The sequence below is a fragment of the Lepidochelys kempii genome, chromosome 7 (genome assembly GCF_965140265.1).
Source record: "Lepidochelys kempii isolate rLepKem1 chromosome 7, rLepKem1.hap2, whole genome shotgun sequence".
NCBI classification, from domain to species: domain Eukaryota; kingdom Metazoa; phylum Chordata; order Testudines; family Cheloniidae; genus Lepidochelys; species Lepidochelys kempii.
The window spans coordinates 118,650,243-118,667,285 of record NC_133262.1 but is presented as its reverse complement, the minus strand read 5'-3'; the positions used below and the strand labels follow the sequence as shown (position 1 = coordinate 118,667,285).

General features: G+C 45.4%; 1 protein-coding gene across 1 annotated transcript in view; it reads right to left on the bottom strand.

Annotated features, from left to right (window-relative positions):
* SORCS1 (sortilin related VPS10 domain containing receptor 1) overlaps nt 1-17,043 on the bottom strand; it is a 424,169-nt gene that overhangs the window by 29,157 nt on the left and 377,969 nt on the right. Inside the window, exons 19-22 of the mRNA XM_073354427.1 lie at nt 13,353-13,539; nt 6,653-6,786; nt 4,401-4,524; nt 584-696 (exon numbers count right to left, since the gene is read on the bottom strand). Of these exons, the coding sequence (XP_073210528.1) occupies nt 584-696; nt 4,401-4,524; nt 6,653-6,786; nt 13,353-13,539 (558 nt within the window). The remainder of the gene's footprint in view (nt 1-583; nt 697-4,400; nt 4,525-6,652; nt 6,787-13,352; nt 13,540-17,043) is intronic.

Below are 17,043 nucleotides of genomic sequence, written 5' to 3'. Positions count from 1 at the left end.
TCCAGCCCTGGCCCATGTCTCCAGAATGCTGTATGTGGAGTACAATGCACTTCCACGGCAGGACGATGTACCTAATGTTGGATACAAAGCACTTACAGTCCTGCCCTTTGTATGTGAAAAAAAACACACCTTCACTGCTGCTCCATAAATCTGGAGCATCCTTTTTTGTGAGTTCACATGGGACAACTCTGCATTTTGCTGCTGTATACAGACCACAGCAAAGGGGAATAATCATTATTATGCAGTGTTAAAACTGCTCTCATTGTTACTACATAGGCGCAACTTGGGTCTTATATACACTTTCCTCCGAAGTATTCTGCTTTGGCCCCAATAATAAAAAAGTGATGCTTCCCAGAGGTGAGACCTATGGCCATCAGGCCCACCCACATTATGCTCAACCACATAAAAAACGGGGCTGTAGAGCATAGCATTTCAACAGACCTCTTCATCATCTCTCTCTCTTTCCAAGATCTTGGCTCCTTTGGGCAGATCATTCTGCTCTTCAAATCAAGGCCCAGGATAGACACAATGATGACAAAGGAAATGTAGCAATAAGGAATAAAAAACGTATTCCAGTGCTTACCTCCACTAGAGCTCTCTTGATCACTCTGCTGACGTCCCGTCTCCATTCAGGGATATCTGGGTTGTACTCATCCAGGTTTGGAGAGAACGACAAGCGGAGAGATTGAAATCGCTCTGGGGATACACAAGGGCACACTTGCTGTGAATAAACTCATTGACAGACCATGGAGTTTCAGTGTCGGGTTGTCAATCAAATACAATGTACTGCAGTGGATTTTAGCCCATGTAATTGGATAACACATTTATCCCAACTGAGTAAGAATCAAATGCGAGGACTAGAGCCTCAGCTTGTGTACACTGACATAGCTTCAGTGAAGCCAATGGAGCTATGCTGATCGATGTCAAATACGCCTACAGTTGAGGGATCCACCCACAGGCTATGGGCACCTGAGCACCACATACAAAACTGTACGAGGCAGGAAAATGTCTTCGTCATCCTCTCCCCTTATCATTCTCTAGCCATACTCCAATATTTATTTGTTTACATTTGTACCATTCCGCTGTAAAAGGGCACTCGTCCAAAAGCTTGACCACGTTCCACAAAGATACTAATACAGAAACTGGCCTGTCAATCATCCTCAAAAAAGGACCTCAGCAACTTCTTAGATACAACAAAATTTAACTAGCTCCCCTTGCCCACAGTATCCCCATCAGGTACTACACACTCTGCTACCCAGAGCTACCCATCTCCTTGCTCATGAGGGATAGATGGGCATTGTTATGGACCTGTAGGTTAACAAATTTGGGCTGTTATGGATCAAGGGAGGGGGAAGCGAATTCCAAAACAATGTCTCAAACACTGCTCCATAACATAACTTCTCAGGAACAGCAATGAGAACCTCTCCCACCGCAATGTTACTAGAGTACATCGTTCTAACGTTCCCCTGTTTAGCAAAGCACTTAAGCACACGCTTAAATGCAGCGTCCTCCTTCCAGATTTTTACCTATTGTGCTCAAGGTCATTGACACTGAGTAGTGCCTTTCAACTTCTGAACTTTATAACCGGTCCTACATTTATAGACTGGGCACATGTGGCTCTAAAACTTTCAGGGTCAGATCCTTAGCTGCTGTACACTGAGGTAGCTCCATTGAAGCCAAAGGATCTACGTTGATTTACAAGGATCTGGTCCTTGTTTCATACAATTTGTGTGTGTGAACTTTGCGTTGGAGAAAGAATCAGATCAAGCGGCCCAGAGATGGAAGTTCATGGGTGATCTAAGAATAGGCACAGCACAGGTGCTGGCAATGCAAGGGTCTTCATGTTGCCTTGCCGACAGACCCGAAGCTTGACTTGTCGTAACCATTTCCAGGGATGCTAGGGTAATTCAGACTGGCCTATCCAGTCCTTGGAATTTCAGCTGAAATTTCCCAGAACAATGTCAATAATGATGATTTTCTTTTTGCCATGTGGATACTTGTCCACTGGGACTTGGACTGAAACCTAAAAAGCAATTTAAAATGTGTGCTATTCACAGACTGACTATTTGTATATGCCACTGGCCACTTCCACTAATTTCAGCACGTCATTCCCACAAAGGCTAATGAATGATCAAAGGTTTATCAAAATGGAACAGCGCACAGAGCCGGGAAGACCCTCACTTAGGCTGCTGTGTTGTTTTTTTTCTTTCCTTTCCAAAATGCAGGTGACTTATCTAGCCATTAGGATGTTTACCTTATGAAAGGATGCAAATGAAACACTCAAAAGCATCACTTGAAAGAAGTGAGGCAGCCTCATAATTACTTTACCATATTGAACAGCAGGGGGCTGGAACGGGGAATTTAACTGAAATGTTACACTAAAACAGGACTCCTGAAATATGGAAGAAAGCTGCTGCATGGAATTTGGATGGGATTTTAACAGATGCTCTGATAGAGAGACACTGCACATTTATATTTGCTACTTAGAGAGAAGCTTTCACACTGAAATAACTTTGGGATAAGAAATAAAAAAGAGCTTGGACAGCTTCTACCCCCAGCCCAGCCTGTGAGTCTAGATAGGTCACTTCATGAAAAGAGGCACTGCCAATATTTTAAAGAAGAGTTGCCCCAAATCATTTCCCCTTTAATCTGTGATGAATCCCATTTCCCAGGGCTGGAGCTAAGGGTTGGGGAATCTCCCATGAGCAAGGTTGGAGGCAGTTAGCCAACCTACTAATAGTATATACACTTCACTGGACCCATACGTACCTTGCACTAGAAAACTACCCTGTGCCAGCATCTCAGCCATGATACAACCTCTTTACCATGCTCCAGCAGCATGAAGGGGTTGTAACGCTGACTTTACTAGTTTCTTGGGTATTTCCCCAGCATAGGGGTATTCTACCCATCCAACCAGGCACCCCCTGGCTCCTTCCAATTCCTAGGGCAGGGAGTGTGTCAGAATTACCACCTGTTCCCAACCTCCAGCAGAGGCATGGTAGGGGGTTGATGTCATCCCCACCACCTCACCTCGTGGCCCTCAGAAAAAAAGTTGTGTGGCGGATGGGGCAGGGAAAGAGGGTGTGATCAGAGCACTGAATTGGCTGCTGGAATGACCCCGGGGGAAGGGGGGGGAGGGCTGCTGCCATCAGGTGCAACTGAAAGCAGCTCTAAGGCTGCCCTAAGTTTGCACAAGGGCCCAAATGACCTGGAGAGCGCTCCAGCCTAGCTGAGAATCCAGCCCATGCAGGGTGTTGGTAACACAGCACGGTTCTTAACAGACATAACCATCTGAATGGAGAGTGAGTGTGGAAATGTCTGTGAAAATACCGGACACACGGCCTAATCTGCTCCACTCCACAGGGGAAACAAAACATTGCTATCAGGAGTATTTTTGTGAGGTCCAGGGATAAACGCCTGATTGAATGGTATCTAGAGAGGAGGTAATTCCACTGGAGGCATGAAATAGCCCAAATCTGGGAGACCATCCAGCATATCACTGTGATCTGTGCTTGCAATACAGGGGAAAAGACAATAGTCAATTGTGCACACTAAGATGTATGTTCTAATGGACACAGATCCATGCAGCTTTTGCACATACCGAGACAAAACATCTGCTCATCAGTGGAGTTCAGCCAGTCAGTAACATAATCCACTTTTCCAATGGCCACATTTGAAAATATTACAGTAGAACTTCAGAGTTCCAAGCACCTCTGGAACGGAGGTGGTTCGTATCTCTGAAATGTTCATAACTCTGATCCAGACTTTATGGTTGTTCTTGCAAAAGTTTACAACTGAACATTGGCTTAATACAGCTTTGAAACTTCAGTATGCAGAAGGAAAACACTGTGTTCCCTTTATCTTTTTAGTAGTTTATGTTTAACAAAGTACTGTATTGTATGTGCTTTTTATGTTTTTGGTCTCTGCTGCTGCCTGATTGCGTACTTCTGGTTCCAAATGAGGTGTGTGGTTGACTGGTCAGTTTGTAACTCTGATGTTTGTTAATCTGAGGTTCTACTGTGCAGTAATCACCTAGAAGTGGCTCTACAGTAAAATGCAGAGCAAGTACAAATCCTCTTGAGACCGGTGTAAATCTGGATTAACTCCAATTGCCTTCAGAGAAATTATTCCTGATTTACATCAGTGTAATTGAGAGCAGAATCTGCCCTAAAGCATTTTTGGAGCAATACTGCAAGGCTTCTCTTTTTAATAAGAGTTGGGTCCAGTACGTTGCTGTAGGGACTACTGATGTGTCACAAACGCAGCACACCGTTGTTCTGGGTACATCTGTGCAGCTAAATTCTCATCCCGCATCCCGTGCTGAGCAATGCCATCATTGCTTTGCTGGGGGGGTGGGGGGGGGAGAAAAGCAACAGAAAAATAAAGGGGTAAGAGCTCACCATATACTGCAATAGTCTTTGTGTCCTGCAGAATGGTGTTCCCTGCCGAGACCTGTACCGTGATCGTGTTCATCCCTTCCACAGAGAACGTGAATGTGATGCTCCCCTCCAGGGTGACCAGTGGCTGCAAACACATGAGAAAAGGGGCAATTAGGCTGCCATCTGATCTTCCCGATTCCAGAAGTCCTAGCTCTGGCTACTCCAAACAGGAGGGAGGTTAGGCATATAGTGTGTTGGATCGACGGGGGAGGATGATTGAGAGACTCTTTACTCCTTGACTGGTTTCTCCATCCTAAGTTTATAACCAGAGAACTTGAAAGGTTTTTATGGATGGAAAAAAAAAATCTGTCATTTAGAACTCTCTTCTATCAGTTGTATTACGGTGGCACCAAAAGGCCACAAACAAGACCAGGGCCCAATTGCGTTAGGTGCTGTGTACAAGTAAGGTGCCATCAAAGGGCTTACAGTCTAAACAAGCAAATGGGAAGAAAAGATCATTATCCCCATTGTACAGCTGGGGAGCCAACAGAGAGAGGAACAAAGTGGCCTGCCCCAGGCCGCACAGAGTCGGTAACAGAGCTGGGAACTGACCCAGATTTCTCCCTCAATAGCCTAAGGTATTCTCCAGGACACCACTGTTACTAGAATGAAGGGTTTAGGGCAGATATGGGCCTCCTATACTTGCCTCCTTGTGAGCAATGGAGTGTCACCATTTATCTGAAGGAGTTGCTCACGGTTACACAATGTCTCCACTCCAGGAACTCTAGGCTACCATTTACGTTTGTTAAGACACTACACTAGTGCTTGCCATACAGCCTTTCTGACCACACCCAGCAGCCACTGCTATAACCTCCCGTATTCCTTTACTAGTTTGGATTTTCAAAAGCACCCACAGTTAGTCTAACTCTGCTCCCATTGTGGTCAATGGTAAAACTCCCCTTGACTTCAATGGGAGCCGTTCGGCCAGCACTAGTCACTAATGAGCTTGATTTCTCAGACAGGAGGGTAAGAGGTGACAATCACAGTCTGTAAGTACCTCCATGGGGAGAAGATATCTGACACTACAGGGTTCTTCAATCTAACAGATAAAGGCAGGACAAGATCCAGTGACTGGAAGTTGAAGCTAGATAAATCCAAGTTAGAAAGAAGATGCAATTTTTAAACAGGGTAATTAACCATTGGAACAACTTGCCAAAGGATGTGGTAGATTCTCCACATGTGGTAGATAAACATTTGGATGTTTTTAAATCAAGATCAGATGGCTATCTAAAACTATCCTCTAGCTCAGTCACAAGACACAGGCTAATGTAGAGATTACAGAGTAAAATTATAGGGCCTTGCTATGCAGGAGATCACACAAGATGATCTAATGCTCCCTTCTGGCCTGACCATCTATGCATTTATGAAAATCTCATCCTCAGAATCTAATCGGGGCCTTTGGGTACTTCCGCAATACAGATAAATAACAATTACAAAGCACCTGGTAAGATTTGCAAGCATCCTAACTAAAGAGACAGCAGAAAGTTGTATGTGCTCTATTTATGGTAAGTAGCGTCCGTAGCCAGACAGATGTACTATGTATCATTTTGCATCCCCAGAGTGTGGTAATGAAGAATTCTTGCATACATAGTTTAACAGACAAAATGAGAACTTTGCATTGGTTTAGAGCAGGGGGTCCCCAACCCGGTGCCTGCGGGCGCCATGGTGCCTGTCAGGGCATTTTTGTGAGCCGACAGGATATTTCACCGCCAAAATGAACAGAAAACTTCAGCATTGATAGTTTTGTAAAAATTGTCAAATTTGTATTTTAGTTAAAGGAAGAAAAAAAACTTTTTAGCCCACTTTGCAATAAGATCCCCATAGCATTATTCAATAGGGGGTTAGGAATTTGCACACAATTCAAATGATCCTTACACAGAGATAGCTAAGTAGTTTAAAAAAATGCTGATTTGCATAGATAGGGGAGGGGAGTTTATCCCACATCTGCCTGCTGTGGGGTAGTTTACATCTTTCTCTGAAGCATCTGGTGTTGGCCACTGTCAGAGACAAGGCACTGGACTAGAGGGACCATGGAACTGATCCAGATTGGCAATGCCTATGTTCTTATTTTTGTAGAGCAAAGTGCCGAATCCTGACTGCTCTGACCTGTAATGGGTTTATTCACTATTCAAGAGTATTCACAGGCCCTGCCCATTCCCGGACACATATTCCTCCTGGAATGGTTTGCTACAGTTCTGTAGGGACATACAAACCTCGGTGTTGTTCCCGAACCACCAAATGTAAGTCAGCGTGCCCACCTGACTGGGCCACAATACCGCCGTAGCGTTGACCTCTTTGTTCTTGGTAGTAACAAACGGGAGAGACAAATGAACATGTTCCAGGGGGCCTGCGGAGACAGAAGCAGTGGCAAATGGGGTGAATGCCCTCTCTTAGGCATCAAAATGTGGGTCTGACACTGGATCCTCCACCTTTTCGGATGAGAAATGAAGAGGAAAGTCACATGGGGCACCATATGCAAAGTGTTCTGGTTTCGTACTGTTGCTGGGGAAGTCATTTGGGACCCATGCATCTAAAAATAGGAATTGCTACTACCTGAACTAAAGAACCCCACCTCTACAGCTCAAAGACTGTATCAAACTCATACATCTATATACATGGACTACCCATTAGAGGGAGACAGTCACACTATGTGGGCTACCTGGGAAGACCCTAGAATTTGCATGAATAAGCACTAATAGAAGTATAATAATATTACAAATACTTGGATCCATTCCTAAGGAGCCAGATATCAGGTGCTGGAAATTGGTATCGCTTTGTGAACTTCAGTGGAGCTACATGGATTTGTATCAGTTTAGGGCCTCCACCAAAGCATCTATCCCACTTATCCCTTCCTTTTAACTCTACTTTTCCTCTCCCCTGTGGTCCTTTTCTCTCATCTACACTGTGCCTTTTATTTCCTTAGCGTAGCCACGTGTTGTAGTTTAATGGACAAATAACATTTACTTTGAAACATGCCCTGGCTAGGGTGACCAGACAGCAAGTATGAAAAATTGGGACAGCGGGTGGGGGATAATAGGTGCCTGTATAACACAAAGCCCCAAATATCTGGACTGTTCCAAAAAAATCGGGACATCTGGTCACTCTAGCTGGCTGTTCCTTTCTCCCATTTGTGATGGGAAAATGAGGAGACATGGGTCTGTAATCACAACTTGTTTTATGGATTGTTTTCTATGTCTGTCACTGTCGTTCTTCTGGAGAACAGAAGTGTGGTCCTTAAAGAAAGAGAGAGAAACCCAGAACCACAAGGTAATTTGGGGGCACAGTTCTCCAATATAGGCTCAGTTCAAATTCCTTACCCAGAGGCTCCAAACACTGAAATGGGCACTTGTGGACTGATTTCAGTATCCACGCGTGATCTGGCTGCTCTATTAAAAGGAGTCAATATTTGACACAAGGACTTCCCAAATGATTTCATACACATATATAGCATCATTTATAGTGCGTTATTCACCCTCAAGGATCACCAGAGGATTCCCCACTTTTTACACCCGTGCAGAGTGGGTGCAAAATGGTACCAGCTCAGAAGGTGTACATTACTGTTCATAAGGTGTGGAATGCGGCTCTGTGACACACCCGTGAAATGCAGCCCTCTCTGGGGTATAAACATGGCAACTGTTTTAACACCACACAGCACCACCCTATGATCCAGGGGCATTCAGGATCAGACTGCCACGGGGTTGTTGCAGGCCAGGATTATGGGTAATCTGTATTCTGATGGCTGCTGATGAACCCCCTGCCACACCTCCAGGAGTGGCTGAATGCTCCTGTTTTTCTCACGCTTCGGAAGCACTGCAAGATTTTGTCCTACACCTCTGTATATTGTCAAAAGTATTCCCCTACCAGAATCCACAGCCACAGGGGAAATCACTAGTCTAGTCTAGTCTCAGGTAGGAGGTGAGAACTGAAATTAATCATTATCCAGCCCTTTGTGTATTTCAGATGAGGTGGCCTTGTTTTGTATTCACTAAGTGTCCAGGGGCAGCAGAAAGTGCAAAGGAGGGAGAATGTCAGGCATCCAAAATGGCAGTGGAAGAGCAATTAACAGGACCATACCCTGGGTCAGCTCCAACACCTAGTTCTCACTGATGCTAGCTTATCTCCTACACTGCTGGAATAGTGCTGAGGAGGCCATGCAAAGGGCCCGGCTCTGCATCGAGTCTTTAATGCCCTTTCAGGCCTTCACTGCTTCCTTGTTATGATAGGAAAAGAAAGGCTCATCCACAAAGGCCCATATTATTTTAACATCTGCATTCCAATATAGAACTGGAGAAAATGGACAGGCTGTTTGGAGTGCATTGGTTGAACAGCAGGTGGTGCTGTGTCACTCCATATATAGGTCTATGTGATAGGAAGAGAAGTCTTGTCCAATTACAATAGAATTGCACTTCCAAGTTTTACATGCAGTTTATGAGCCATTTCATTACTACCACTCTGCATCTTGCCCCAAAACACCATCCGTGCCCTTAGAAGACTCTTTGGGTGCACACAATTGGTACTGAGAACATAATCTGTGTAGGGTTGGCCTGTACCTAGACTCTCTTTAACAGATGTAAGCGGGGGAATAGTCCCACTATTGTGAGGAACTTTCCTGGCTTCTGCACTACCCTGGTGAAGTGGGCTAGTGAAAGGATCTGAGTCCTCGCTCCCACTTCCTTTACCCAGAGGCCTCTCTGCCCTTGAGGACTCCCCTTCCACTCTCCTGTCTGGCAGAGTCCTCATAACCCCAACAAGGCTGGGCCCAGGATTCCTGTGGGGCTCGACCCCCAACCCTGCTGTGGTCACCTAGGACAGGGGCTAGGGTGTCCCCACTCCGGGGTACTCTCTCTGCCCTGGGCACTACTCTGACCCACTGACCATTACATACAAGTTAAAGTTATTTAATCAACAATTAATTTTAAAAAGAATAAGGGAAAATGGGAAAGGTTAAAGGAACCACATCACCCGCTCTGTGGCAGGGAACATCACAAACAGCATCTCTGGAACGTCAGGGCAGTTCACAGTCTGTTCCTTGTAAGTCCCAGGCCTCCTGCTCCGGCCCTGGCCGTGCTGCAGGGATGCTGCGGGTTGGACACTTGCTCTGGTGGTCGTCACACGCTCTCAGGCTCCAAGTGGTAGGACCCTTCTTCCCAGTGTTGCCCCCGCCCTGTCGGGGTTACGATCCAAGCCCGGCCTGCAGAGCCTCTTGGCTGAGGCGTCTCCCTGTGCTGGGCCCGCTGCCCAGGGTCCCCCCTCGGTGCCCCCAGCTGCTCACCGCACCCAGCTCCGGACTGCTCCAGCCCCAGCTCCACCACTCTGCCTCAGCACTGCTGCTGCTGCTCTGCCTCCAGCTCCCTGGGCTGCTTCTCTGGCCCCTCTGGCTCTGGTTGCTGCAGCTCTGCTCCCAGGACAGGTCTGCTCTGCAGGCTGCTCCTGTGACTCTGCTCCCAGCACTGACCTGCTTCCTGGGCTGCTTTTCTGGCCCCTCTGGCTCTGGTTGCTACAGCTCTGCTCCCAGGACAGGTCTGCTCTGCAGGCTGCTTCTCTGACTCTGCTCCCAGCACTGACCTGCTTCCTGGGCTGCTTTTCTGGCCCCTCTGGCTCTGGTTGCTGCAGCTCTGCTCCCAGGACAGGTCTGCTCTGCAGGCTGCTCCTGTGACTCTGCTCCCAGCACTGACCTGCTTCCTGGGCTGCTTTTCTGGCCCCTCTGGCTCTGGTTGCTACAGCTCTGCTCCCAGGACAGGTCTGCTCTCTCTGGGCTGTGCCTCTGGCTTTGGGGCTGCAGCTCTGCTCCCAGGACAGGGTCTGCTCTCTCTGAGCTGCTTTTCTGGTCCCTCTGGATCTGGCACAGCTCTGCCCCTACTTTCTCCTTAGCTCAGCTCTACTCTGTCTGACCCAGGCAAATCCAGCTCATACAGAGGACGGGACCTCCCTGGTCTCCTGACTCCCTGATTAACCTGCCCGCCCTGTCATTCAGGCTGACCAGGAGCATTGGCCTCTCCTCATTGTACCTGGGGGCTGTCAGTCTCAGAGTCCTGATTTCCCATAGACCCTTCCCCCTTTTAGTACTGGGACCTAGCAACTAAAACACCCCCACTGAATGTTAGTAAGGGGCCAACAGTCCCCTTACACAGGCTACATCATTTTCAAAAGTTAAAGCAACAGGCAGGGAGACTGAATAAGTTTGTTGCTGACCTTAAATGCCTGCTGAGATGACTCATAGATGGCCTTGTTGCTAGAGAAATGGCTTACAATCAGAAATGGCCTACAACCACTGGTGTAATCTGGGCCTCAGGCCAGTTTAAACAGCCCATAGGTCTCCGGTGGAAAGGAGATTCTAGTGGTGCAGAGTAGGTGGAAGGATTCTTATGCCATGCCAGTTCCCTGCAGCTGGCATAGCAGGGGAACTGGGGCCTATAGGAAAATGTGTGGCAAAAATGTCCCCGTTCCCCTTGAATGATCTTTGTTTCCAGCCCAATGTGGCTGTTTGCAGCTGGTAATAGCTAGGGCAAATTAATGCTATTCCACCTTGGCCCAAGGGGACCAGGTCTGCACAGAGACTGCTGCAGGATCAGGGAAGTGCCAAGGGTAATGGGTGGTGAATGAAATATACATGTTATATCTAATCTATTATACGGGTGAATTTAATGGGATAAAGGCATGCCACAATGAATGGCCCATCAGAAAACCCTTATTGCGTACAGACTTTTAATGACATTTCAGATTATCTAAGTGATTCTAGTGAATATTGGGCTTATTTCTATTACAAAAATAATATATTTTTGCTACATTACATGACTTAGGCCCCTAAGTCACTTAGGCCATTTTGAAAATTATATCTCGTCTCACTTAAAAAAAAGATACAAAGGCCACCTTTTTAAGTATCACTTTGTAGTGTCCAAAAACTACAGGCTCATTAGATCAGCTGGCCAGACAGCTAATTAGTGCAGGTGGCTGAATTAGACAACTGCTTTCTCTTTCCCGCTTGTAGCCTGCATAAGAAAACAGCTATTGTATCATGTGGCCTCATTAGTTCGCAAACAAGACAAGCACAATGATGATCATCCCTCTGAAAACTCCTCTTGTGAAGCTGCAGCTGATTACAAAGCCTGTGTGCGGGAAGCTGTCAGAACCTCCCTGGAAATATTACCACAGAAACAATTCTCCATTTGTTTCCAGGGATCTTCACAAGCTATTAGAAATGACGCCTGGCTTGCAATCCACTGACCTATCCATAAACAGGAGCAGGCAAGGGAGGCTCAGAGGGAGCAAAGAATTGGCTTTTCCTCAGAGAACAAGGTGTAGCCAGCTGTTTGTCTTGAGATCCAAACCTACACCACGACTGATCAGTCAACGCTGCATAGGAGCGTTAAACAAAACTCGAACACTGCATCTTTTGCCTTCACAGAGGCCTCTGTCCGTCCAATTGCAATAGGGGTCACTAGCTCTACACAAGGGCAAATATTCTGCCAGCTAAGAAAAAAAATACAACTCAGCATTGGCCCCAAAACTGAGAAATTCCCTCCAACTGTCAACGCCTCAGTGTAAGGAACCACATGGCTTAAGTCCCAAAATGTGACTCCCAAGTTAGAGTAGTTTAAGAGGAAAGGAGTTTCGTTTCTCTAAGGCATTATTTTTGGACTCAATGCCCCAGGATGATGCCAGGAAGTACCATGCTGCAGAAGGTGCCATCTTTCACAGGAGGCATAAAACTGGGTTCCTGATCACCTGCGATCATTAAGAGGAGTGATTTTCCAAAGACCTTCTGGGGGGCTTGGACTCCTAAGTCCCTCAGGTAGCTTTTGAAAAAGCTCACCTTAAATCTACCATGGCACCTTTCACAAGAGAAGAGCTGTAAGCCCCATTGTTCCAGCTAAGTTCCCCCTGCAGTTTTCTGTAACTATAGGATTATACTTCACTCTGCCCTGAACTGTTTGGAGTGTTGTTGGGCACTGTTAAACAGCTGCTGCCTTGCACCCTAGGAACAGCTGCATTCCTGGTGAATAAAATAACCTCGAAGTTGCAATCTCTGTATAGGAACTTATTGAACACTTTGGGATCCTCTGAAAGAAGTATGCTATAAAAGTGTCAGGTATTAATTAAGAACAATTTCTGTAGCCATATTTCCAGGGTTTAGCACTTCCTTTCTAAACAACATGCACGTACAATAAAAAACAACAACCCACAACTCCGTTTTCCACCCCCCACCCCCACACAGAATCCTCGAGCTAAACCTTCAGGAGAACTCTGGGAAAGTTCAGAGATGGGTCAGAACTTTGTGGCTTGAACCAACGCTTAACCAGACTAAAAGGGAAATAACATGAACTCTATCTAGGGGTATAGGAAAATTTGGGTTTTAAATTGGCAGCAATTGAGATATAAGGAAGTTAGAAAGAAAAGCAGTGGAAGATATTATTTTTTTTGTAACTTTCTCCAGATTCAGAAATTTGGTTTCCATCATGACAGAAAGGGTGATTTCCACTCCAGAAGTGGCTGCATTTCACCAGTGGGCATATGATTCCTATGTATACATACAGGTCAAAATTTTTAGAAGTAGCCAGCGATTCTGGATGCCTCCATTTTTGTCTTCCCATTTTGAGACATCTTAAAGGAGCCTAATTTTCAGAAAGCATTGAGCACCTGCCCTTTGAAAATCAGATCCCTTTCTTTAAGGCATCTCAAGCTGGGGACCTGAAATTTGAGGCACTAAAAATGAAGAGCTGTTTTTTTAAAAAAAAACTTGGCCATTATCTGTGAATAATTTTTGGATTCTCTGGCTCTCAGTTTAGGGAAGGACAAAAGTTCATTCTCTCTGACTCTGCACGTCTCAGAAGGTCTTCTCTCAGACAGGGAGCCTCTAAGAGAATGTAATGTTTCTTTAAGATATGTTGTAAACCAAACACAGTAATAACATACAAGTTACATGTAAGTACAGGACAGTGCTGTCCAATCCCAGGCTGTTTGCCACCTGCACGGTCACTCGGAATATGCCCACATTCTGGTAGACGTGCTTGATCCCGTCCTCTGTCGAGCTGAGATTGACGTACGACACAGCGATGCCATCTCCAAAATCCACCTGAATGATCATCCTTTGGACGTCACCCTATGACAATGGGGAAGAAGTCAATAAGGAAAACGACTCTTTGACTGGACTTCACTAGTGGCCTGAACCTACTCCCACGAACTTCAGACTGTGGAAAAGATTGGGCTGAACAGCTACAGGGAGTGATTTCAGAGAGCAACTCAGGATGGTTCAGAGATTTTGCAACAGCCTGTGATCCCTTTCACCTAGCTCGTAATGACTGTTACCTGGCTAAGAGCTGTTCAGTGGCCTGTTTGAAATGCGCTGGAAGTTCTCTACTACACAGGTGTCCACCTCATAAAAACCACCAGCACTAATTGGTCCCCATGTTGGCTGGGTCAGGCTGAGGACTGAACAGGCCTGGTGACTAAAATCCCCTCCTCCTGCCTAGAGACGGTCCCAGCAGTACAGGTGTAGGGTATGCCTGGTGCTGCTCTTCTGTGGGTAAAGCTGAGGATATTCGTCTCCTGGGTTGCCTACCTGGCACTTCTGGTTATCATTAAAAATAAAAAAGGAAGCACATAAGCAAAAAAACACAGCCAGGAGCTCCATGTTCCATGCAAGAGCAGAAACCCCGTTACCTGGAGAAAGCCTGTTATGTGGGTTGATATTCCACACTAGTGACTGAACTTGCTTTTTGTACACACAGCCACAATGAGCTCCACATCCAAGACATTCAGCGGGGAGCTCTTTGTGTAAGAACAGGCAGAGGAAATGAACAAACCTAAAACCCAAGGACCCACATGGATTTGTGTCTTTACACACAGCTTTACCGACCAATAGCATTTTTGATAAGCCAGTGCTCTTTGAAAAGGACAAGGAGCAGAGACGTGATTCAGACACATGCTTGCAGGGAGACCCTGTTTCTCATGCTCTGGAAACATCAATGGAATGCTCTCATCTCACTGCTGTGGTGTTGTATCCAGTACGGTCCATTTTCAACAGGCTGACAAGACACACAGAAACAGCCAGTGACTGTTGTAGGCTAACCTTCCAGGTGGGACACTGTAACTCGTCTTAACTCTGTACATAGTCACTACTAAAAGCCACTTTTGAAAGTGCCTCTCAATAGGACCGCTGTGATTACTGGGCAATGCAGTTACACTCTCCTTCTCTTGCTACAGAGCCACCTCTTATACAGTCTGGCACACTGGAGCCTTTGCCGGTGCCTGGATCCTTCATCTGGAAGAAAGCCATTAGATTAACAATTTAGGACAGTGCATACCATTGGGATGAAAGTATATGGAATTTTCTTTAATTTTGTTTCCTTATTTTTCCAAAAGGGGCTGTCACCTGGATGCCCTAATAAAAGTTATTAAAAGAAGCACCTGTTTCCAGGTAGGTCTAATTTTGTATTGTTTTAAGTTGTTGGGCTGGGTGGGGAGGCAGAAAAATGACATTTTGAGCTGAATCCCTCACACTTGTTCTCCGCCCAAAGATTTCACTTCCAGGGTTGTGTGGACAGAAGTGACAAGGTCAATACAGACCTGCTGCCCTAGTTTGGGGGAATCAGGTTTGAAGATAGGATGGTCTTGTGATTAGGGATGGGTCTTGTGGACTGGGGCTTCTGTATCACATTCCTGGCTCTGTCTGAGTTCCTGTGTGACTCTGGGCAAATCATGTAACCTCACTTTCTAGGCAGCATAGCACTGCCCTACCTTCCCAGGGGATTGTGAGGATAAAAATCATTGCTCGTGAGGTGCTGAGATACTTCGATGACAAGGACAATATAAGTGATTAGATAAACAAACAAACAAACAAACCACTACAACAGGTTTTCTCTATATATACACACATGCAAAATGCTGGGGTCTAAATTAGCTGTTATCATTAAAGACAAAGATCTGGAGTCATTGGAGATAGTTCTCTGAAAATATCTGCTCAATGTGCAGTGGCCGTCAAAAAAACTAACAGCATGTTAGGAACCCATTAGGAAAGAGATAGTAAGACACAGAATATCATAGTGCCTCTATATAAATCCATGGTACACCCACATCCTGAATACTGTGTGCAGTTCTGGTCATCCCATCTCAAAAGAGATCTAGCAAACTAGGAAAAAGTACAGAGAAGGGCACCAAAGATGATTAGGGGGATGTAAATCTTCCATCTGAGGTGAGATTAAAAAGACTGGGACAGTTTAGCTTGGAAAAGAGACGTCTAAGGGCGGGCTGACAGATCTATAAAATCATGAATGATGAGGAGAAAAAAAGTGTTATTGACCCATGCACATAACACAAGAACCACTGGTCACCCAATAAAATTAATAGGTAGCCGGTTTAAAACGAACATAAGGAAGTACTTCTTCACATAATACACAATCAACCTGTGGAACTCGTTGCCAGAGGATGTTGTGAAGTCCAAAAATATAACTAGACTCAAAAAAGAACTAGATAAATTCATGGGGGATAGGTCCATCAATGGCTATTAGCCAAGATGGTCAGGGATGCAATCCCATGTTCTGACTACTAGAAGCTGTCACTGGACTACAAGGGATGGATCTCTCAATAATTGTCCTATTCATTCTCTCTCAAGCATGCGGCACTGGCCAAAGTCAGAAGAGAGGACACTGGGCTAGATAGACCACTATGGCCATTCTTATGTTCTCATATGTTAAGAAGAACTGCAGGTGCTCTTTGCAAACTCTATGGGCTTGTGTGTGCAGGAATTTATTCTGGAATAGCTATTCCTGATTAACTGTATTTGTGGATGCTTTTATTCTGTAATACAGGCATCCAAACATGGAGCTAATCAGAAATTGTTCATCAGGAATAGCTAATCCACTTTAAATACCTTATTCCTTACCTTATTCCAGATTAATTTTCATGTGTAGACAAGCCCTTAAATAAATTTGCTTTATGCCCGGTCTACACTTAAAACTCATATTGGCATAGCTGAGTTGGTCCAAGGCATGAGTAAAACCCACCCCCTAGCAAAATAACTATGCTGACAAAACCCCTGCTGTAGACAGACCTATGCCAGCCAAAGAGGGCTTCTGTCCATGTAGCTAACGTCGTTCAGGGAGGTGGGGTAGCTATGCCGGTCATATGCTATGTCTTCTGTTGGCGTGTGCAGTATCTACCCTAGCACAGGCTCTGTAGTACAATCAGAGTGTTTTTATTTAACTTAGCAGTGTACATAGTCGTCAGTGAGATGTTGCTATGCTTGAGAAGATTGGCTGAGAAATAAGTTATGGAATAAGGTTTGATTCAGCAAAGATCTTAAGCATGATCTTAACTTTAGATCTACTGCATTTAAGCATGAGCTTAATCTACCTGGACTTCAGTAAGGCATCTGATACAGTTCCACATGGGAAATTATTAGTTAAATTGGAGAAAATGGGGATTAATATGAGAATTGAAAGGTGGATAAGGAACTGGTTAAAAGGGAGACTACAATGGTTAATACTGAAAGGTGAACTGTCAGGCTGAAGGAAGGTTTCTAGTGGAGTTCCTTAGGGATCGGTATTGGGACTAATCTTATTTAACATTCTTATTACTGACTTTGGTACAAAAAGTGAGTGTGCGC